This window comes from Narcine bancroftii, chromosome 1, assembly GCF_036971445.1.
Source record: "Narcine bancroftii isolate sNarBan1 chromosome 1, sNarBan1.hap1, whole genome shotgun sequence".
Taxonomy (NCBI): domain Eukaryota; kingdom Metazoa; phylum Chordata; class Chondrichthyes; order Torpediniformes; family Narcinidae; genus Narcine; species Narcine bancroftii.
The window spans coordinates 234,952,941-234,976,819 of record NC_091469.1 but is presented as its reverse complement, the minus strand read 5'-3'; the positions used below and the strand labels follow the sequence as shown (position 1 = coordinate 234,976,819).

Genomic DNA, 23,879 nt, shown 5'->3' with positions numbered 1-23,879 from the left:
TTGTATTTAATGTAAGGCTCCCATACTTGTTCGAATATTTCAATATTATTTCTTAAACTATATGTTATTTTTTCTAATGGAATACATTTATTCATTTCAATATACCATTGTTGTATTTTCAAATTATCTTCCAATTTCCAGGTTGACATAATACATTTTTTTGCTACGGCTAGGGCTATCTTAACAAATCTTTTTTGTGCATCCTCCAAATCAATTCCAAATTCTTTGTTTTTTATGTTACTTAGGAGAAAGATCTCTGGATTCTTTGGTATATTGTTTTCTGTTATTTTATTTAATATCTGATTGAGATCATCCCAAAATTTTTCTACTCTCTCACATGTCCAGATTGCATGAATTGTTGTTCCCATTTCTTTTTTACATCGAAAACATCTATCAGATACTGTTGGGTCCCATTTATTTAACTTTTGCGGTGTAATGTATAGTCTGTGTAACCAATTATATTGTATCATACGTAGCCTCGTATTTATTGTATTTCTCATCGTTCCAGAACATAATTTCTCCCATGTTTCCTTTTTTATCTTTATATTTAAATCTTGTTCCCATTTTTGTTTAGTTTTACCATTTGTTTCCTCATTCTCCTTTTCTTGCAGTTTAATATACATATTTGTTATAAATCTTTTGATTAACATTGTATCTGTAATCACATATTCAAGGTTACTTCCCTCTGGTAAACTCAAATTGCTTCCTAATTTATCTTTCAAGTAGGATCTCAGTTGGTAATATGCCAGCGCTGTATCTCCAGTTATATTGTACTTATCTCTCATTTGTTCAAAGGATAAGAATCTACTTCCTGAAAAACAATTTTCTATTCTTTTAATCCCTTTTTTTTCCCATTCTCTAAAGGAAAGGTTATCTATTGTAAAAGGGAGTAGCTTATTTTGCGTCAATATTAGTTTTGGTAATTGATAATTTGTTTTATTTCTTTCTACATGAATCTTCTTCCAAATATTGAGGAGATGATGTAATACTGGAGAAGTTCTATGTTGTACCAATTTTTCGTCCCATTTATATAATATGTGTTCAGGTATCTTTTCCCCTATTTTATCTAATTCTAATCTCGTCCAGTCTGGTTTTTCCCTTGTTTGATAAAAATCTGATAGGTATCTTAATTGTGCGGCTCTATAATAATTTTTAAAGTTTGGCAATTGTAAGCCTCCTTGTTTATACCATTCTGTTAATTTATCTAGTGCTATCCTCGGTTTCCCCCCTCTCCATAAAAATTTCCTTATTATTTTCTTTAACTCTTTGAAGAATTTTTCTGTCAGTTGTATTGGCAATGCCTGAAATAAGTATAGTATCCTTGGAAAAATGTTCATTTTAATACAGTTTATCCTTCCTATCAGTGTTAGTGGTAGATCTTTCCAATGCTCTAAATCGTCCTGTAATTTTTTCATTAGTGGATTGTAATTGAGTTTATATAATTGGCCTAGATTTTTGTTTATTTGTACACCTAGGTATCTTATTGCCTGCATTTGCCATCTGAATGGAGATTCCTTCTTAAATTTTGAGAAATCCGCATTATTCATAGGCATTGCTTCACTTTTATTTACGTTTATCTTGTAACCCGACACTTCTCCATATTCCTTCAATTTCTTATATAATTCTTTTATTGATAGTTCTGGTTCTGTTAAGTACACTATAACATCATCCGCAAATAGACTGATTTTATATTCCCTGTCTTTTATTTTTATTCCTTTTATATTATTATCTATTCTTATCAATTCTGCTAGTGGTTCTAAGGCTAGCGCAAACAATAAAGGTGATAGTGGGCATCCCTGCCGCGTTGACCTGCTTAAGTTAAATTGCTTTGATACATGTCCATTTACTGTCACTTTCGCTAACGGTCCCTTATATAATGCTTTAATCCAATTAATATACTTCTCCGGTAAACTGAATTTTTGCAATACTTTGAACAATTAATTCCATTCTACTCTGTCGAAGGCCTTCTCTACGTCTAAAGCAACTGCTACTGCAGGTGCTTTATTTCCTTCTACTGCATGAATTAAGTTAATAAATTTACAAATATTGTCTGTTGTGCGTCTTTTTTTGATAAATCCAGTTTGGTCTAAATTTACCATTTTCGGTACCTGTTCTGCTAATCTGTTTGCTAATAGTTTAGCTATTATCTTATAATCTGTGTTTAGCAAAGATATTGGTCTATATGATGCTGGTGAGAGTGGATCTTTCCCTTGTTTTAGTATTACTGTAATTATTGCTGTTTTACATGAATCTGGTAAGCTTTGTGTTTCATCAATCTGGTTGATTACATCCAGGAGGGGCGGAATTAATAAGTCTTTAAATGTTTTGTAGAATTCTATTGGAAATCCATCCTCTCCTGGTGTCTTATTATTTGGTAATTTTTTTATTATCTCTTGTATTTCTATTGTTCCAAATGGTTCTGTTAATTTATTTTGTTCCTCTATTTGTAGTTTTGGTAGTTCAATTTTAGTCAAAAATTTATCTATTTTCCCTTCTTTCCCTTCGTTTTCAGTTCAGTATAATTGTTCATAGAATTCTCTAAAGTTTTCCTTAATTTCTTTTGGATTATATGTAATTTGTTTGTCTTTTTTCCTTGATGCCAATACCATTTTCTTAGCTTGTTCTGTCTTAAGCTGCCATGCTAGGATTTTGTGTGTTTTTTCACCTAGTTCATAATATTTCTGTTTTGTCTTCATTATATTCTTCTCTACCTTATATGTTTGTAATGTTTCATATTTTATTTTTTTATCTGCCAATTCTCTTCTTTTAGTTGTATCTTCCTTCATTGCTAATTTTTTTTCTATGTTTACTATTTCCCTTTCCAACTGCTCTGTTTCCTGATCATAGTCCTTCTTCATCTTGGTTACATAACTTATTATTTGCCCTCTAATGAATGCTTTCATTGCGTCCCATAGTATAAACTTATCTTCCACTGATTCCGTATTTACTTCAAAATACATTTTTAATTGTTTTTCAATAAATTCTCTAAAATCCGGTCTTTTAAGTAGCATGGGGTTTAATCTCCATCTATACATTCTTGGAGGGATGTCCTCTAGCTTTACTGTCAGTATTAAGGGTGAATGGTCCGATAGCATTCTCGCTTTATATTCTGTTTTTCTTACTCTATCCTGCATACTAGCTGATAACAAAAATAGGTCTATTCTTGAGTATGTTTTATGTCTAGCCGAGTAGTATGAGTATTCCTTTTCTTTTGGGTTTTGTTTCCTCCATATATCCAAAAGTTTCATTTCTTGCATTGATTTAATTATAAATTTGGTTACTTTGTTCTTCCTGTTAATTTTTTTCCCCGTTTTATCCATATTTGGATCCAAATTCAGATTGAAATCCCCTCCTATTAGTATGTTCCCTTGCGTATTAGCTACCTTCAAAAAGATATCTTGCATAAACTTTTGATCTTCTTCGTTAGGTGAATATATATTAAGTAGATTCCAAAACTCCGAATATATCTGACATTTTATCATAACATATCTCCCTGCTGGATCTATTATTTCCTCTTCTATTTTAAATGGCACATTTTTGCTAATTAATATAGCCACTCCTCTTGCTTTTGAATTATACGATGCTGCTGTTACATGTCCTACCCAATCTCTCTTTAATTTCTTGTGCTCCAATTCAGTTAAGTGTGTTTCTTGGACAAATGCTATATCAATTTTTTCCTTTTTCAGTAAATTTAGTAGTTTCTTCCTTTTAATTTGGTTATGTATTCCATTAATATTTAAAGTCATATAGTTCAGCGTAGTCCTTTTATATTTTGTTTATCTTCTCTTTCCGTTTTTCCATCATTACCTTTCCTCCTTTTCCATTTCTGTTTTCTTATTTTCAACTCTTTATAAGACAACATTCCTACAACATCCAACATTTTCCTTATTCTCCTATTTCTATCTTCTTTATCCCCAATCTCCCCTTCCCCTCCTGAGTTGTCCTTTATCCCTTGTCGGACAACCACATCTCCCCTCTCCATTTGGATTTGCGAATCCACTCGCAAGCGTCAACTGATTTTGCAGTGACCGCTATTTCCCCCCACCCAGCCCCCCCCAGAAAAGATTTCACTTTTCATATGTCACAAAGGTCACTCTTTTAATTCCCTCCTTATTCTCTCTATTTCATTACCTTCCCTTATTAATTCTTGTCTCTACTATCTATATTTTCCTCTAATTACAGATACATTCATGTATGCACATTGTCTCTATTCACTCTTATACCTCTTTACCCGCATACATATCAATCGTGATCATTTTTACTCTCATTACCGGTCTTCATCCCTCAGTCTATTTTTGTCTTTACCCACATACATATCAATCGTGATCATTTTAACTCTCATTACCCGTCTTCATCCCTCAGTCTATTTTTGTAATTGTTCTGCAAATTTTCGTGCTTCTTCTGGATCCGAGAATAGTCTGTTTTGTTGTCCTGGAATAAATATTTTCAATACCGCTGGATGCTTTAGTATAAATTTATACCCTTTCTTCCATAAAATTGCCTTTGCTGTATTGAACTCTTTTCTCTTCTTTAGGAGTTCAAAACTTATATCTGGATAAATGAAGATTTTTTGCCCTTTATACTCCAGCGGTTTGTTGCCCTCTCTTACTTTTTCCATTGTCTTCTCCAGTACCTTTTCTCTTGTAGTATATCTTAGGAATTTTACTATAATAGATCTTGGTTTTTGTTGTGGTTGTGGTTTAGAGGCCAATGCTCTATGTGCCCTTTCTATTTCCATTTCTTGCTGTAGTTCTGGACATCCTAGGGTCTTAGGGATCCACTCTTTTATAAACTCCCTCATATTCTTGCCTTCTTCATCTTCCTTAAGGCCCACTATCTTTATGTTATTTCTTCTGTTATAATTTTCCATTATATCTATTTTTTGAGCTAGTAGTTCTTGTGTCTCTTTAGTTTTTTTATTAGATTCCTCCAATTTCTTTTTTAAGTCTTCTACCTCCATTTCTGCTGCTACTGCCCGCTCTTCCATCTTGTCCATTTTCTTTCCCATTTCTGTTAAGGTCATATCTATTTTATTCACTTTCTCTTCTGTGTTGTTTATTCTTCTTATATCATTGAATTCCTGTGTTTGCCATTCTTTAAATGACTCCATGTATCCTCTAACAAGAGAAAGTATATAATTTACCTTGCCTTTGTCTTCATCTATTTCACTGTATTCTTCCTCTTCTTCTTCCTCTGGGTTGGCCATCTGTTGTTTCTTTGTTGCCCTTTTCTTCTCTTCTTTCTTGTTTTCATTGTTTTCTGTGGTCTCTTCTTGCTGCAGGTGTTCTGCAGCTGTCGTTGCCGGCTGTGGAGATCGACTCCCCAGCTGGTCCCCCCTCCCGTCGGTGTGTTTTTTTTCCTGCGCGGTGGCGCACTTTTACTCGGCTCTGCGAGCCATTTTTGTAGTCCTATTTCTACCGACCTGAGGAAGCGGGCTTCTCTCTCCACATCGGGCCTCTTCGGACAGGTAAGGCCTTCTCTTTCTTCCTTCGTTGTCTTCTCTTCCTCTCTTCTTACCGTTGATTTTGATTTTTCTTTTTTTGTCGCCATCTTCTTTCCACCTTTATACTTACTTTTCTTTAACTTTTATTTCTGTGCCTTTGTATTTTCTCTTGTTTTTCCGACTTTTCTGGAGAGTGCTGGAGTTCACCGTCCGGCCACTACTCCATCACGTGACTCCTCTGCCTCTGGCCAACATCTTTATGCATTTTTGCATTTCTTTCAATTGATATTCAAGCGATGCATGGAACTACAGAGATCAGAGCCTGAATAATTCATCTCACACCTTTTCATTCATACATTTCATGGAGGTTTGTCCTTGTGAGTCACCTAATCTGAGGAATTCCAGGCTATCAAAGAGACTGAGATTTGCCTATCACACATCATGAGGCCCCACACTTCACTCCAGGTACCGTATTTTCACATATATAACTTGCACAAAATCATAAATTGGCTTAAATAAATTCATATAACATGGGTGTAGTATCCAATTTCCGACAGGCAAAGACAATTTGCATTTAAATAGGACATGAGACAAAGCGCAAACCAGGACCTGCCATAGTTAATCTCGAGCAATTAAACACCCAATCAACTTCCCCCAGAGGTGTTAATTGTCCATTATGTAGATGATGTCCTCCTGCAACACATTAACAAGCTTTCAGGGGGAATCAATTAAATAGACCTATGACAGGCTTCAAAGATGAGGAGGATTCTAATGTTGACACAATTTAGAGGCATTTGTTAATCTCCTCCCTCAGGGATGGTTCTAGGGTTCTAGGGAATTTACATTAGGTCCTTTCAAGCAAGGAAATAGCCTGACTGTAAAGATGGAGGTTCTCCACCCATATGTCGGGAAACTTGCCTTTTTGAATGCGTCACGGCTTGCTACGAGGCCCTGAATGCATCCTTCTCTGTAAAGGATAATTGATGGAGCGCAGCACTCCGCTGCCCCACATGAATGTACAGCCTCTGCAAGAGGCTGGTTGGGAGGCGGGGGGGAATGATGATGTTGTCATCTCGTGATACATCTCCCCACTCACCCCTCTCTCTCAGTGACCCCCTCAGGGCACGAGCTGTGGGCGAGAGCCATCTGGGCAGCAGGTGCGGGCTGTGACAGCCTCACTGGGCCACATCAACCTTCGGGGCCACTCTGTGGCTCAAAATGCGGCAGAGCAATGGCCATCTTCCCTACCCATAATCCTCCCTGCAACAGGAATTGTTGTAAACAGTGGTTCCAGCTCCGTGGGGGATTATGGGTAGGGAAGACAGCCATTGCTCTGCTTCATATTTATGAAGGGTGGTGCTATGGCACCAGTCATCCCCCCCCCTCCATCGGATCCAGAGGGCGTTACGAGGCCCTGCTCAAGGTGAATCTGATGAAGGAGCAACCTTTTAGGGCTGCTCTATGAAAGTTAAATTTTATGTTTTCCCTCCACGCTTGTAGCCGGCCTCTAGGCAGAGGCCTGGCTTGAAATGGCCTATTAATAAGGTGCACTGCCTTAGCCAGTAGGTCCTGTTTATAGGAATACCATGGCATTGTCCAAAATTTCCCATGCCCCTATAAATTGTGCCCATTCATTGCCGCTATTACACTTGCTATAAATTACCAGTGTGCCTTGCCCATGGCTGCCATTGTGCGTGTTCTTTCAATGCTGCTATTATATTCCCATGCCTGCTATAAATTGCCAGTTCAACTTTTCCACGCCCACTGTTAATTGTGCGTGTTCTTTCAACATGTAAAAATCTTGTACAGCACACACACACATATAGTGCACAGGGGCCACCTAGTTGATAGAATACACATATAATGAGTGTGTTATATGTTTTTTTTTTAAAGTTGGTATTTACAATCCTCCCTGCATTCTTTTGCAGATTAATTAAAATGGATCAATCTCATTAATCTGTACTCTGGCAGACCATTGCTTCCACAGTACTATATTGGAGTTGGATGATAAATGAGGAATTGTAAAGGATGTGAATTGGAGTAACTTTTATTTTGGAGGGAACTCAAGTTTGCTTTATTTTTTTTTTTAAATGCACACAAGGGGAGAAGTGCCCATAAAACCAAGGGACATTTTGATTCTGTGTCATGAACAGAATGAAACCACATTTTATTCTGGAAACTGCACCTCTGCCATTGATGCTTAATCTATCTTTTACTTCATTTTAGATGTGACATTGCTCAAATTGTTGTATTTTTTTTAAACTGAAAATAGAGATGATATCTCAGTCATTGTACAAGCTGTAGGACATACTTAGACAAGGGCTTGTTCTTGCTTTTGATTGACTGGGTGATTTTCCCCTTGCTTTTGCAACAGTTTCGCCAAGAAAGAATCAGATTTACGTGCAGCCCAGACTCGTGTTAAAGATCTTGAGAATGCACTTCATGCCAAGGAAGCTAGCCTTGCAACAGCACTGGGTGGAAAAGAGGCCATTGAGGAGGAGTTTGAGGATTTGCAGGCACGTCTTTCAAAGGTAATCTTGCAATTGAAATTATTGGGTTGAAATGTTTTTGTACCACAAGACATGGTGAAAATTTTGTTTGGATTGAGGGCACTTGTATTTCTTCCCCATTTCATGTTGTTCTACTCTTCTGAGGTTTAATTTTGAAATCTACATTGTCAATTCCTTTCCTCTCTTTTAGATCTAAATGACAGATTATGAAGTTCAGTGAACTTCTGTTTACTTTTGAAAGCTGAATTGTGATCCTCCTGCAGTCCTTCAATTTATTTTGTGTCCGTTATTTGATAAAGAATGGATTCAAAAGTTGAAACACCCTTTATTAAATATGTTTGCAATTAAATTAGCTGAATAAATGGGCTGGATTAGGTTTGGATTGCACAAATTTGGATGCTTCAAATTATGCTTTAATGGATGCTTCAAATTGTGCTTTAATGGATGCTTCAAATTATGCTTCAATTCCGTGGTCTGGCAGTCAGGCACTCCACGTGATTGGTGGCATGCAATGTTGATCATTCGCACGGTTAAACCTCTTCAATCCATGTGATTCTTAAACTAGCAGAAAACTTGGGGTTTTGTCCACATGGCCTAAACTACCTCTTTTTCTCTAGTGTTATTTCAATTCATTTTTGTACCCATACTTCACTGATCAGTGATCACCCCCATTTGTATTGGATAGGGGATAATTTTGTTTTTTTTTGTTTTTTTTTAAACTTAAATATTTAAGATTTTATAACATGAATAAAATTGAAAGTTACAGTAAAAAGATTAAACATAAGATAATAAAAATTACAATACTACATCGGCAGACTAAATAAACTAAACCCCCCCCAAATTAGTACACAACATTAATGACCTAGCTTAAAGATAATCTAACCCCACCCCCCCAAAATAAAGAATGAGAGTGAAGAGTTAATAAAATGAACAATAATTATATAAAAAAAAACCCTTACACAAAAAAAGATAAAACATAACAAATAAAGATACTAACATCAAAAAAAAGAGAAAAAAAAGTTATCAATACCAAAATATCAAACTTAAAAACATATTTAAATCAAACTTAAATGCATATATTTAGCAAACGGAGTTCACTTCAACCTATAAAAAGACCTCCTATCCTGAATTGAAAAAGATATCCTTTCCATCGTCAAACAGGATTTCATCTCCAAATACCACCTATCTAAAGTTAATATATTTCTGTCTTTCCAAGTAAGAGCTATACATTTCTTGGCCACAGCTAAAGCTAAAAAGATAAAAGAAATCTGATAATCTTGTAGGCCCAAATCAATTAATGATTGCATATTCCCTAATAAAAATATACCAGGATCTAATACAAGACAAATATATAAACTATTAAATATAGATTGAATACCCTTCCAAAACTGTTGCAATCGATCACAAAACCAAACAGTATGCAAAAATGTATTAGCCATCTGGTCACAATGAAAACAGCAATCCGACTTACTAAGACCAAACTTTTTTAGTTTCTCTGGTGTTAAATATAATTGATGTATAAAATTGTAATTAATCATCGCTAATCTAGCATTAACCAATTTCCTAATACTATTCTGACAAATTTCCATCCAAGCTTCTTCAGCTATTATAAAACCTAAATCTTTTTCCCATTTCAACTTATCCTTATCCCAATCTTTTTTTACTATCAATTTCTTGTAAAATACAATACAAATCAGATATATCCCTTTTGTGGTATTGAAAGTACATATTCCTCAAAATGAGAATCAGGCAGTAAGATCATATGTCGACCACATATCTGTTTTACAAAAGATCTTAATTGATAATACACAAATACAGAGTTTCCACTAATACCGAATTTCCTTTGTAATTCATCAAAAGAACAAAAACATCCCTCAGAAAAACAATCAGATAAATTTTTTATTCCCTTCCTTTCCCACTGTTTCAAAGTAATATTGGAGACTGTAAAAGGAACAAGTTGATTGTTATATAATGGCAATCGTCCAGACCATTTATTTTTGAGCCCCAATTTATTAAGTTTACTTGTCCATAAATTCAATAAATGCTTCAATACTGGTACATCATAAGTTCGTAATAAATTTTTATTCCATCGAAACAAAAACTCATGAGAAAATTTTTCTGAAATAACTAGCATTTCTATCTTTGCCCAACTAGGTGGGTCCTCCGTATTCATTAATGCACTAAGAAATTTAAATTGAGCTGCCTCATAATAATATTGAAAATTTGGTAACCTCAAACCTCCAAATTGAAAATCCCACATCAACTTTCTCATTGCTACCCTCGGAAATTTTCTCTTCCATAAAAAATCTCTAATTGCTTTATATAGATCCTTAAAAAAACTTTTATTTAAAAAATACAGAATTGATTGAAACAAATATTGTATTCGGGGAAAAATATTCATTTTTATATAATTAATCCTCCCTAATCGACCCAAAGGCAAATCCTTCCACTTAATCAAATCTAATTTTATCCTTTTTATTAAAGGAAGATAATTAATTGAATATAAATCTTGAAATTCCATATTAACATTAATTCCTAAATATTTAATTTGTGTGGTCCACTTCAAATTTGTAATACTTTTATACATTGAATAATCATTTTTACAAATTGTTAAAATTTCACTTTTGGTCCAATTTACTTTATAACCAGATAATTGACCATAAATTTCTAAAGATTCTTGAATTGCTGGTAAAGAAATACCCGGATCCACCAAATATAATAAAACATCATCAGCAAATAGATTAATCTTGTATTCCTCATTCAAAACTCTCATGCCTTTAACATTTTCATTTTGACGTATTAATTGTGTCAAAGGCTCAATAACTATAGCAAATAAAGCAGGTGACAATGGGCATCCTTGTCTAGTAGACCTTGTTAAATTAAAAGATTCTGAAATCTGCCCATTGACAGCAATTCTGGCCTTCGGACTATTATATAACGCCTTTATCAATCCAATAAATGAAGAACCAAAACAAAATTTCTCAAGTACTTTAAACAAAAACTTCCATTCAACTCTATCAAAAGCCTTTTCTGCATCCAGCGAAACCACTATTGGATAATCCATCTGAGATTTAGATTTATTTATCAAAGTTATTAAACGCAAAATATTATCTGACGCATATCTATTTTTTATAAATCCCGTTTGATCACTATTATTTTAGCAAATATTGAGTTAATCGATTAGCCATAGCTTTTGCTACAATTTTATAATCTACATTTAACAGCGATATTGGTCTATAAGAAGAAACCTATAAAGGATCTTTATCTTTTTTGGTATAACTGTAATTATTGCATTAGAACAAGACTCGGGTAATCGAAAAGTGTCATAAATTTGTTGTAAAACATCCTTGTATATAGGAAATATATCAGCATAAAAAGTTTTATAAAACTCTATAGAAAACCCATCTTCACCAGGTGCCTTTCCATTTGGCATATCTCTTATCGCCATTTCTATTTCCTTTTCTGTAAAGGATTTATCTAATTCTTGTCTATCTTCTTGATTCAATTGTGGCAATTTAATATTTTTCAAAAAAGAATCTATAGCATCCTCAGTTACATATTTACATTCTGAAGTATATAATTTTTTAATAAAAATTACAAAATTCCTCATTAATTTCCTTTTGACTAAAAGTAATACCCGATTTCTTTCTAATTACTGGTATAATTCTAGATAATTGTTCCTTTTTTAACTGCCATGACAGAACTTTATGAGCTTTCTCACCCCATTCATAAAATTTATGTTTAGTTCGATTCATTAAACATTCAAACCGATAAGTTTGTAATTAATTATATTTAAATTAGTTAACTGATTCTTTTGCGTTTCAGTAGCATTTTTTGGAAATTCTTTTTTAGTAACAGTTATCTTTTTCTCTAAATCTTCAATCTCTTTAATTCTCTCTTTCTTTACTTTAGAAGCATAAGGGGATAATTTTGTAGCATTTATGTGACAGAATTATGCTATTATTAATTTTAAAGTTGCATTTTATTTATTTATATATTATCTGTATCTATTTTTTAAAAATCTATTCATTTGTACAATTACTGGGTCGACTGGAAACTGAGAAGCAGGCACTAACACACAGAACATTGTGTCTCCTATGTCCCGCTGTAAACAAGCTTGTATGGGGACAGCTTGACTGTTACTTCAGAGTAATAATCAGTTTGATTATTGTTATCCATTGAAACAAGGAACAATGACATTTACTGAGAAAGCCATCTGGTCAAACAGAAGACCATTTGCTTGTTGACTTATCTTTCTGAAGAAACTTCTAATAGAACCAACAGTGATGTGATGTGATAAAGGCACTTCAAGAAAGCATCTTTAATATTATGAACCAGATCATCAGAAGTCAGAGATGCAATAACCTTCTGTTAGTGTTCTCCCTTGTCAGGGAAGGAACACAGAATCATTTGGCTTCGAAGAAAGGGGCCACTTCGACTGTCTCTCTTGGTCAACTGAGAGCAGAATTGCTGGGGGCCATTGTAATGGTCTCTTGCCTGGATTTGTGAAATCATCGTGAAAATCACAAGTTCCATAACCTCCATGCAAGAGAGGGGAATTTTTTATTTTTAAAAAAAGTCATTTGTTTGAAGAAATATTTCTCCAAACATGTTTAAATTTTGATATATTATATTTCACTTTTAGTAACCGTGGTTGTTTCTTTTATTTCATAAATATTCAACAAAAAATTATCTGAAAGCAACTCTACAAGAATTTGTGATTTTGACAACTACAGTTTAAAGACTGAGTTTCAACACAAGATCTCTAAGACTAAACTTTAAGTTTGAATAATCTCTTCAGAATTGTGCCTAAACTGTAATGGTTTGGGATGACCACCCACCCACACACTTTAAGTTCAGACTTAAGAAAGAAATGATATTAATAAAAATAATATTGTTTTGCAGATGCCATTGTTTTGGTGAATTTCTATTGCTGCTGGTCGTAACATTTAGAACAATTATTATTCAAACTCTAGTTTTGAGGCAAGGAAGAAATGATCTTGGACAGTAAGAAATGATCAGTGAGTGGAAATATGGGGTACCGAAGAACTGAAATAATTTTCCAAACATTCTCTCTGAAATTGCACTTCAATTGAAGGATCACATTAGCCTCATCATCAAAGCTTCGTGCTCCGAATAGAACAAGCTGATATCATCTGCCTGTGTAGAATCTTGGCTGAAATGATCTATAACTAACTGCCTTCCCGTTGGTCTCTTGACTACAGCAATAATTTTATTTGGATATTTGCTTATTCACAGAATGACCTCCAAATTATATTTTGGATTTAACATGGAAGCTGCTGTACAGTGTTGCTATTGTGACAGATTATAGAGATGTTTTTGGGAGATATTTGGGGCAGTTGGTGTAGGTCACATAGAAACATTTCAAAACAGATCTCATTTAAAATACCGGACCTTTGTTCAAGCTGGACAGGTCGTGCCCAAGAGACTACAAACGAAAGAGATCGGAGGAAGAGTTGGGAACTCTCTGGAGTTGGGAACTGTCTGGAGTGCAGAGAGTAAAACAGGCCTTCTCAGAGAGAGAGAGAGAGAGAGAGAGACTCGCTGTCTAATATTTCACTTGAAGTAAGAGAACAAAAAGGAACTCTGTGGTGACCTGAAAGAAAGATTTTTACATTGGGGAACACCCTGATGGGGAAAGTTTCTTTGGCAAGACACTGAAGTGGTTGTCGCTCTCAGAAAACGGAGCAGTAACCATTTACCTTTCAAGCACCAAAGCCTGGTGGAATTCATAAATGTTAAATTCTGCTCACAGTATAAGATTTGCCTACAATCAGTGAACTTGGAGGAATGAGAAGTGAGATTGGACTATTAATCAAAGAATTTTTCTGAACTTGCATACACATTACATACACGTGTCCTTAGAATTAGAAGGGGGTTAAGTTACGTTAATAGTGATAAGTTAAAGTGTGATCCTGTTTTCATGTTTAAAGATCATTAAAACCAACTTTTGTTTAATTAACGATGTGTCTTGGTGAAAATCTATTGCTGCTGAGTTTTGGGGTCCTCTGGGCTCAGAACACCTACCTTGCTGCTCAGTCCTGACCTCTAGTACTTTCTTTGTAGAATTTGCATGTTCTGCCAGTTGCTACTTTGGGATTCTTCTGATTTCCTCCCATTATCCCAAAGACATGCTGGTTGGTAGATTATTTGACTACTAAATTAAACATGGCAATGAGTCGAGAAAGTTGAGGAGAGAGAGTGGGTTACAAGGAAATGTGTTGAGGGAATGGGGAAGGAATTGTTGGGCCTGACTGGACTTGTGGTAGAAGGGAATATATTTGAGGAAAGGTGTTTAAAATAGACTGGTAATTTGCAGTTTCTTGGAAAACATTGATTTCTATTTTTGCAGCTGGAGGTTTCTTTAACTACTGTGAAGAAACAACTTGAGGATGAAACCCTCTCACGAGTGGACCTTGAAAACCGTTGTCAGAGCCTCACAGAGGAACTTGAGTTCAGAAAGAATGTGTATGAGGAGGTAAGGACATAATCTCTTGTGTGGAAACGTACAATTTCTTTTTAAATATTTTTATTAACATTGAAATGTCACATCCAGAAATATGGATATATATTAAAATTCAATAAGATACATTGCACTTAAATCATATCAATTCATCCAAGGTTCCCCACATTTTAATCAAACAAATTATATTGTAGTGATATTTTATATTAAAAAAGGAAAATCTAAACCCTATACCAAGAAGGAAGCTGTTGGGCCAAAAAAAAAATGGAAGACTGAATTCTTATCAGAGTGATAAATTACCTCATTAATTAACAGTTCTACTTTCATAACAAATCAAAGATTATAAAAGTAACTCAAAAAGGGTCCCCACAGTGTTTGAAAATTTGAATTTAAATCAGAAATTGATCATCTAATCTTTAAATTTAAACATGACATCACGTAGTCATTGAGAATGATTAGACGGGGTAACGTCCCTCCTTCTGAGCAACACCACCCACCTCGCCACAAGAGAAATAAAACCTAATACACATAGTTCAGATGCTGTTAAAGTTATGTCACTCTCTCCAACAATAAAATAAAGCAGTTAAAGGATATAGTTTAAAATTAACTTTAGAAATTGCAGAGAAAGTTTGAAATATTTCGTTCCACTATTTTTTTTAAATATTTTTTTATTTTTCACACTGTGAACCATATCAACCAAAATACATACAAACATTTCCCTCTTAAATATACACAGTGGCATTTTCTCCCTTTCCCACCCCCAACCAAAACCAATAAACATTCAACATGTACAATACAATAAAACCATTAAACAATATCATCACACAATGAAAAATAAACAAGAAAAATGTGTCATCTACTTTTACACACTGTTCTTTGTCTTATCATTTTAGGGGGTGGAGGTCTGAGGCAAGCCCTCTCTGTTATGTCCCAAGTACGGATCCCAAATTTGTTCAAATAATGTGACTTTATTTTTTAAATTGTATGTTATTTTTTCCAATGGAATACATTTATTCATTTCCATGTACCATTGCTGAACTCTCAGGCTCTCTTCTGATTTCCAAGTTGACATTGTACATTTTTTTTGCTACAGCTAAGGCTATCATAATAAATCTTTTTTGCGCTTCATCCAATTTGAGCCCTAATTCCTTACTTCTTATATTGCTTAGAAGAAAGATCTCTGGATTTTTTGGTATGTTGCTTTTTGTGATTTTATTTAATATCTGATTTAGATCTTCCCAAAACTTTTCCACTTTCTCACATGCCCAAATTGCATGTAATGTTGTTCCCATTTCCTTCTTACAGCAAAATCATCTATCTAATAATGTTGGATCTCATTTATTTAACTTTTGGGGCATGATATATAACCTGGGTAACCAATTATACTGTATCATGCGTAACCTTGTGTTTATTATATTCTTCATAGTTGCAGAGCATAACTTTTCCCATGTTTCATTTATTATCTTTATGTTTAAATCTTTTTCCCACTTTTGTTTGGGTTTATAGCTTATTTCATCATTTTCCTTCTCTTGTTCGTTATAAATCTTTTTATTATCGTTGTTTCTGTAATCACATATTCAAAGCTGCTTCCTTCTGATAATCTCAGTCTGTTTCCCAATTTGTCCTTGAAGTAGGCTTTCAGGTGATGGCATGCAAACATTGTACCACGAGTTATTCCATATTTGTACTTCATTTGTTCAAATATTAATAAATTATTTCCCAAAAAACAATTTTCTATTTTAATTCCTTTTCTCTCCCATTCTCTAAAGGAAAGGTTATCTATTGTAAAAGGGATTAGCTGATTTTGCGTCAATAATAATTTTGGTATTTGGTAATTTTTTTTCCTTTCTAAGTGAATCTTCTTCCATATATTGAGTAAATGATGCAATACTGGTGAGCTTTTATATCGTATCAAGTTTTCATCCCACTTATAAAGTATATGTTCCGGTACCTTGTCCCCTATTTTATCTAGCTCTATCTTAGTCCAATCTCTTAAATATACACAGTGGCATTTTCTCCCTTTCCCACCCCCAACCAAAACCAATAAATATTCAACATGTACAATACAATAAAACCATTAAACAATGTCATCACACAATGAAAAATAAACAAGAAAAATGTGTCATCTACTTTTACACACTGTTCTTTGTCTTATCATATTAGGGGGTGGAGGTCTGAGGCAAGCCCTCTCTGTTATGTCCCATGTACGGATCCCAAATTTGTTCAAATAATGTGACTTTATTTTTTAAATTGTATGTTATTTTTTCCAATGGAATACATTTATTCATTTTCATGTACCATTGCTGAACTCTCAGGCTCTCTTCTGATTTCCAAGTTGACATTATACATTTTTTTTGCTACAGCTTTTTTTCTGATAAAAATCAAATAAATACCTTAATTGTTCTGCTCTATAATAATTTTTATAGTTTGGTAACTGCAAACAACTTTGGTTGTACCTCTCTGTTAATTTATCTAACGCTATCCTCAGTTCCCCCCCTTTCCATAAAAAATTCCTGATTATTCTCTTTAGTTTATTAAAGAATTTCTCTGTTAAGGGAATTGGCAATGATTGAAATAAGTATTGTATCCTTGGGAAGACATTCATTTTAATGCAATTTACCCTTCCTATCAACGTTGGTAGTAAATCTTTCCAATGTTCTAAGTCTTCCTGCAATTTCTTTATTAATGGCTGATGATTTAATTTGTAAAAGTGGCTTTAATTATTATCTAATATACCTAGGTATCGGATTGCTTGTATTTGCCATTTAAATGGTGATTCTTTTTAAAATCCTGTGTAATCCGCATTATTGATTGGCATCGCTTCACTTTTATTTGTGTTGATCTTGTACCCCGATATTTCTACATATTCCTTCAATTTCTTATGTAGTTCTTTTATTGATATTTCTGGTTCTGTTAAGTATACTATATTGTCATCTGCAAATAAACTGATTTTATATTCCTTCTCCTTTATTTTTATCCCTTATATTTTGTCTTCTGTTCTCATCAGTTCTGCCAATGGTTCTATTGCTAAAGCAGACAGTGAGGGAGATAATGGACATCCCTGCCTGGTTGACCTACTTAATTTAAATTGGTTCGATACATATCCATTTACTGACACCTTCGCCAATGGTCCATTATATAATCCTTTAATCCAACTAATATATTTTTCTGCTAGATTGAACCTCTGTAATACTTTGAATAAATAATTGCATTCTACCCTGTCAAAGGCCTTTTCTGCGTCTAAAGCAACAGCCACTGTTGGCTTTTTATTTCCTTGAACTGCATGAATTAGGTTAATAAATTTACAGACATTATCCACTTTTCGTCTTTTCTTAATAAATCCAGTTTGATCTTGTTTTACTATTTTTTGGTACACAGTCGGCCAATCTGTTTACTAATAATTTTGCTATTATCTTATAATCTGAGTTAAGTCGAGATATTGGTCTAAATGATGCTGTTGTTAGTGGATCCTTCCCTGTCTTTGGTTTTACTGTAATTATTGCTGTCTTACATGAATCTGGCAAGTTTTTTGTTTCTTCTATCTGGTTCATTACTTCCAGGAGAGGAGGAATTAATAACTCTTTAAATGTTTTATAGAATTCTATTGGGAATCTATCCTCTCCAGGCATTTTATTGTTCGGCAGCTTTTTTAATATATCACGTACTTCCTCTATTTCAAATGTTTTTATCAGCTTGTTTTGTTTCTCTTGCAATTTCGGCAGTTCAATTTTAGCTAAAAACTCTTCTATTTTATCATCTTTCCCCTCGTTCTCAGTTTGGTATAATTCTTCATAAAATTCCCTAAAGTTCTCATTAATCTACATTGGATTATATGTAGTTTGTTTGTCCTTTTTCCTTGATGCCAATACAGTTCTTTTAGCTTGTTCTGTTTTAAATTGCCAGGCTAATATTTTGTTTTTTTTTCTCTTAGTTCATAATACTTCTCTACCTTATCCGTTTGTAATGTTTCGTATTTTATTTTTTTTGTCCACCAATTCTCTTTTTGTTAGATCATCCCTTGTTGCTAGTTCCTTTTCTGTACTTACCATCTCCCTTTCCAACTGTTTTATTTCTGATTGTAGTTCTTTTTCATCTTAGTTACATAACTTATTATCTGCCCTCTAATGAAGGCTTTCATTGCATCCCATAATATAGATTTGTCTTTCACTGATTCCGTATTTATTTCAAAGTACATTTTAATTTGGCGTTCAATAAATTCTCTAAATTCCTGCCTTTGAAGTGGCATGGAGTTTAACCTCCATCTATATGTTCTTGGTGGGATGTCCTCCAGTTCTATTGCTAATAACAAGGATGAATGATCAGATAGCAATGTAGTTTTATATTCAGTTTTCCTAACTTTCCCTTGAATATGGGCGGACAACAAAAACATATCAATCCTTGAGTATGTTTTATGCCTACTTGAATAATATGAATATTCCTTCTCCCTTTGGTGCTGCCTCCTCCATATATCCATAAGTTTCTTTTCCTGCGTTGATTTTGGCCACTTTATTTTTGTTAGTCTTTTGTCCAGTTTTATCCAACATTGGATCCAAATTAAGGTTAAAATCCCCTCCTATCAATATATTCCGTTGCGTATCTACAATCTTCAAAAAAATCTTGCATAAACTTTTGATCCTCTTCATTAGATGCATATATATTGAGCAAATTCCAGAATTCTGAATATATCTGACACTTTATCATTATGTACCTCCCTGCTGGATCTATTATTTCCTGCTCTATTTTGATTGGTACATTTTTATTAATTAATATGGCTACACCTCTAGCTTTTGAGTTATAGGATGCTGCTGCTACGTGTCCTACCCAGTCTCTCCTTAATTTATTATGTTCCACTTCAGTTAGATGCGTTTCCTGCACAAATGCTATGTCTATTTTTCTTTTTTCATGAAATTTAATAGCCTTTATGTTTAATTTGGTTATGTATACCATTAATAATTCTAGTCATATAGTTCAACGTGGCCACCTCATTTCCACTTCCTCACCACCACCATCCCCCTTTTCCCCATTTTCATTTGTTTTCCCTTTTTGAACTCAATGACAACACTTTTTAAAAATTTTTTTTATTTTTCACACTATAAACCTTATTGATCAAGATACATACATTTTCCTTCTTGAATATATACAGTGTCGTTTTCTCCCCCCTTCCTTCCTCCCCCCCTTTCCTCCCTCCCTACCTCCCCTCCCATTTACTTAAAGTTCAAAAAATAAGATACATTAAACCCGTCAAACAATGTTGTCACTCAATAAAAATAAACAAGAAATTCCACGGAGTCAGTTCTTTTTATTCTCTTCTCCTTCTGTCATTTTAGGTGATAGAAGTCTCCGGTAGGTTTTCTCTATTATGTTTCATGTATGGCTCTCATATTTGTTCAAATATTGTAATGTTATTTCTTAAATTATAGGTTATTTTTTCTAATGGAATACATTTATTCATTTCTATATACCATTGTTGTATTCTCAAGTTATCTTCTAATTTCCAGGTTGACATAATACATTTTTTTGCTACAGCTAGGGCTATCATAACAAATCTTTTTTGTGCTCCATCCAAATCAAGTCCAAATTCTTTGTTTTTTATGTTACTTAGGAGGAAGATCTCTGGGTTTTTTGGTATATTGCTTTTTGTGATTTTATTTAATATCTGGTTTAGATCTTCCCAAAATTTTTTCACTTTCTCACATGTCCAAATTGCATGAATTGTTGTTCCCATTTCCTTTTTACAGCGAAAACATCTGTCAGATACTGTTGGGTCCCATTTATTTAACTTTTGAGGTGTAATATATAGCCTGTGTATCCAGTTATATTGTATCATACGTAACCTCGTGTTTATTGTATTTCTCATAGTTCCAGAGCATAACTTCTCTCATGTTTCCTTCTTTATCTTTATGTTTAGATCTTGTTCCCATTTTTGTTTAGTTTTACCATTTGTTTCCTCATTCTCCTTTTCTTGTAGTTTAATATACATGTTTGTTACAAATTTTTTGATTATCAATTTGTCTGTAATCACATATTCAAAATTACTTCCCTCTGATAACCTCAGACTGCTTCCCAATTTGTCCTTCAGGTAGGATTTCAGTTGGTAGTATGCCAACACTGTATCGTGAGTTATATTATATTTATCCTTCATTTGTTCAAAGGATAATAATTTATTTCCTGAAAAGCAATTTTCTATTCTTTTGATCCCTTTTTTCTCCAATTCTTTAAAGGAAAAGGGATTAGCTGATTTCGCGTTAGTATTAGTTTTGGTAGTTGGTAATTTGTTTTATTCCTTTCTACATGAATCTTCTTCCAAATATTGAGCAGATGATGTAATACTGGAGAATTCCTACGTTGTACCAATTTTTCATCCCATCTTCTCCCCTATTTTATCTAGTTCTAACCTAGTCCAATCTGGCTTTTCCCTTGTTTGATAAAAATCTGATAGGTATCTTAATTGCGTGGCTCTATAATAATTTTTAAAGTTTGGCAGTTGTAAGCCTCCTTGTTTATACCATTCTGTTAATTTATCTAGTGCTATCCTCGGTTTCCCCCCTTTCCATAAGAATTTCCTTATTATTTAACTCCTTGAAGAATTTCTCTGTCAAGTGTATTGGCAATGCCTGAAATAGGTATTGTATCCTTGGGAAAATGTTCATTTTAATACAGTTTATCCTTCCTATTAGTGTTAGTGGTAAGTCTTTCCAATGCTCTAAGTCGTCTTGTAATTTTTTCATTAGTGGATAATAATTGAGTTTATATAGATGGCCGAGGTTTTTATTTATTTGTGTACCTAGGTATCGCATTGCTTGCGTTTGCCATCTGAATGGTGATTCTTTCTTAAATTTTGAGAAATCCGCATTATTCATTGGCATTGCTTCGCTTTTATTTGCGTTAATCTTGTACCCCGACACTTCTCCATATTCCTTCAATTTCTTATGTAATTCTTTTATTGATATTTCTGGTTCTGTTAAGTATACTATAACATGGGGGCGTGGCAAGATGGCGTAGGGAACAGACGTGCCTTCCAGACCTCTCCTGACTCTGATTTATTGTTTTGTCTTTAAGTGCCCGTTAAAGTTCTTTTAAAAGTTTATATATAATAAGAGGTGCTGGATCAGTGCCTAGTGGTTTATATGCAAAAAAAAAGGTAAAAGAAAACATTAACAGATTGTTAAAAAACTACATTTTCCGAAATTGTCTGGGCCTGCTTGTTTACAAGAAGCCAGGACTCAGCGTAGAATGGATCCAGAAGAAGACGTACAGAATTCGGCATTGAAACTCTATACCGGTAAGGCTCTCTGAAGGTCGTATTCAGCAGCTTTCAGAACAAAGGGCTGGCCAGGTGCCAGTATTTCACACAACGGCCACTGTGAATGTTGTTACTGAGACTTTGACAGTTGAATCAGCTGGGGCGCCACCAGCTGGAGAGTTAAAGAGCTGTCATTCGACTGCTACAGTGGTGGCGCTGCAAAATGCATCTTCAATTACAACGGTTTTTGCTGGGGGGACTTTGAGAGGGATTTTTATACGAAGTCAAACTGCTAGAAAAGATACTAAATTAAGGGAAGAGACAGAAGATCCCGTGGTCTCTAAAGAACAGCAAGACCCCATTATGCCTGAATCTACTTCTGTTGAAATGTTTGTTAAGGATCTTGAAGATGAGATGTATTCTGTATTGAGTCACTTAGCTAATTTTGTGAACCAGTTTATTTCCAAGATTAATGCGATGGCGGAAGCCATTAATGGAGCTTTTAAGCTTGAAACCATTGAAAGATTTGAAATGTGTGATCAAGGTTTAGTCGATGTACAGGATCAACTGCAAGATGAAAATAGAATAATTGAAACATTGCAGATCCAAAATAAAAATTTAGCAAAAAAGTTTGATTATTTGGAGAATCAATCTAGACGGAACAATGTGAAAATTGTTGGTTTGCCAGAAGGCATAGAAGGACCAGATCCAAGAAAATTTTTTACTGAATGGATTCCACGAGTGTTAGGTCAGGATAAATTCCCTGAAGGTTTAATACTGGAACGTGCTCATAGAGTTTTAAGAAGAAAATCTTTTTCAGGACAGAATCCAAGACCTGTTCTGATCCGTTGTTTAAACTATTGTGACAGAGAGACAATTTTACGTACGGCTATTAGAAATGCCCATCAAAATAGATCTCCTTTGATGGTTCAGAATAATCCTGTTTTCTTCTATCAAGATTTGAGTCAAGAAATTATGTTTCAACGACGCGAATTTAATTCTGTGAAAGAACGGTTGTGGGAAAAAAAGACATAAGGCAACATTCAGGTATTCTGCGGTACTGAAGATTTTTCAGGATGGAAATCAGCCAAAGTTCTTTGACAATCCTAAAGAGGTTATGGACTTTGCTCAGTCTCTACCAATCATGCAGTTTCAGGAACGATGTAGTCCTTTAAGGTCTCCAAAGAGAGTAGAGATGTAAGTTGGGATCCAGATTTTTAAAAGAAATGGAAGCAATGGTGACCGAAGTGGTAACGTTGATTTAAAAAAAATAAATCTTTTATCTTTTTTTTTGAGAAGAGTTTAAATAGTTTAAATAATGATGATAGTTTAATGAAATGGGAGTTGGGAGAGGGAACTGGGTGGGCACTAGTTTCTAGAAGTCATCAGCTATCTGTGAGTTATCTCACACCCAATATTTTGGGGGAGTTACTGCTTTGGGCGGTTTAAACAGGAGGAGGTAGTTGTTACCTCCGACGTTTTTTTTTCTTTTTAATTTTTGGGTTAAGAAGTGAAGGTTTTTTATTTTTTTTTAAATAAATAATTTTTTTTAAACTCTTTTTGTTTTCTGATTGTAATTGAGAGGGAATTAAGAGGTTTTTTTCTCTCCTTTTTCTCTTTTTTTGGGGGGGTTTCTCTTTTTTCTCTTAAGAGGATGATGTCACAGAAGATAATAAGTCAAAAATTGAGGATGTTGAATTAGATGAAGAGGAAGATGAGGGGAAAGGTGATAAGAAGAAAAAGAAGAAATCAAGTACAAATACATTGAGGGAGAAGAGTTTAATAAAATTAAGTTAATTTTGATAGAGAATTTTGAAGATGATATAAATGAAGAATATGGAGAATTTTATAAGAGTTTGAATTTTTTTTCTTATATAAGGGGAGGGGAAGGGAATAAAAAGTTTATCTGATTGTTTTTCTAAGGGATGTTTTTGTTTTCTCGATGAATTATAAAGGAAACTTGGTATTAATGGAAATTCTGTATTATGATTTTTTGTATAACAGATATGTGGTTGATGTATGATTTTAATATTTGAACTTAGTTTTAAAGTGGATTTCATTTGTTAAATACATGTATTATGTTTGATTTAAATATATGTTTAAGGGTATTATTTTAGTATTGATTTTTTTTGTTGTTAGTAATTTTTTTTGTTGTTAAGTTTTATCCTTTTTTTTTGTAAGTGGGGTTTTTTATTTTAT

At 34.0% G+C, this 23,879-nt stretch overlaps 1 protein-coding gene across 1 annotated transcript in view; it reads left to right on the top strand.

Annotated features, from left to right (window-relative positions):
• lmnb1 (lamin B1) overlaps positions 1-23,879 on the top strand; it is a 96,857-nt gene that overhangs the window by 29,756 nt on the left and 43,222 nt on the right. The window contains exons 2-3 of the mRNA XM_069892997.1: positions 7,818-7,974; positions 14,327-14,452. Coding sequence (XP_069749098.1) covers positions 7,818-7,974; positions 14,327-14,452 — 283 coding nt within the window. The remainder of the gene's footprint in view (positions 1-7,817; positions 7,975-14,326; positions 14,453-23,879) is intronic.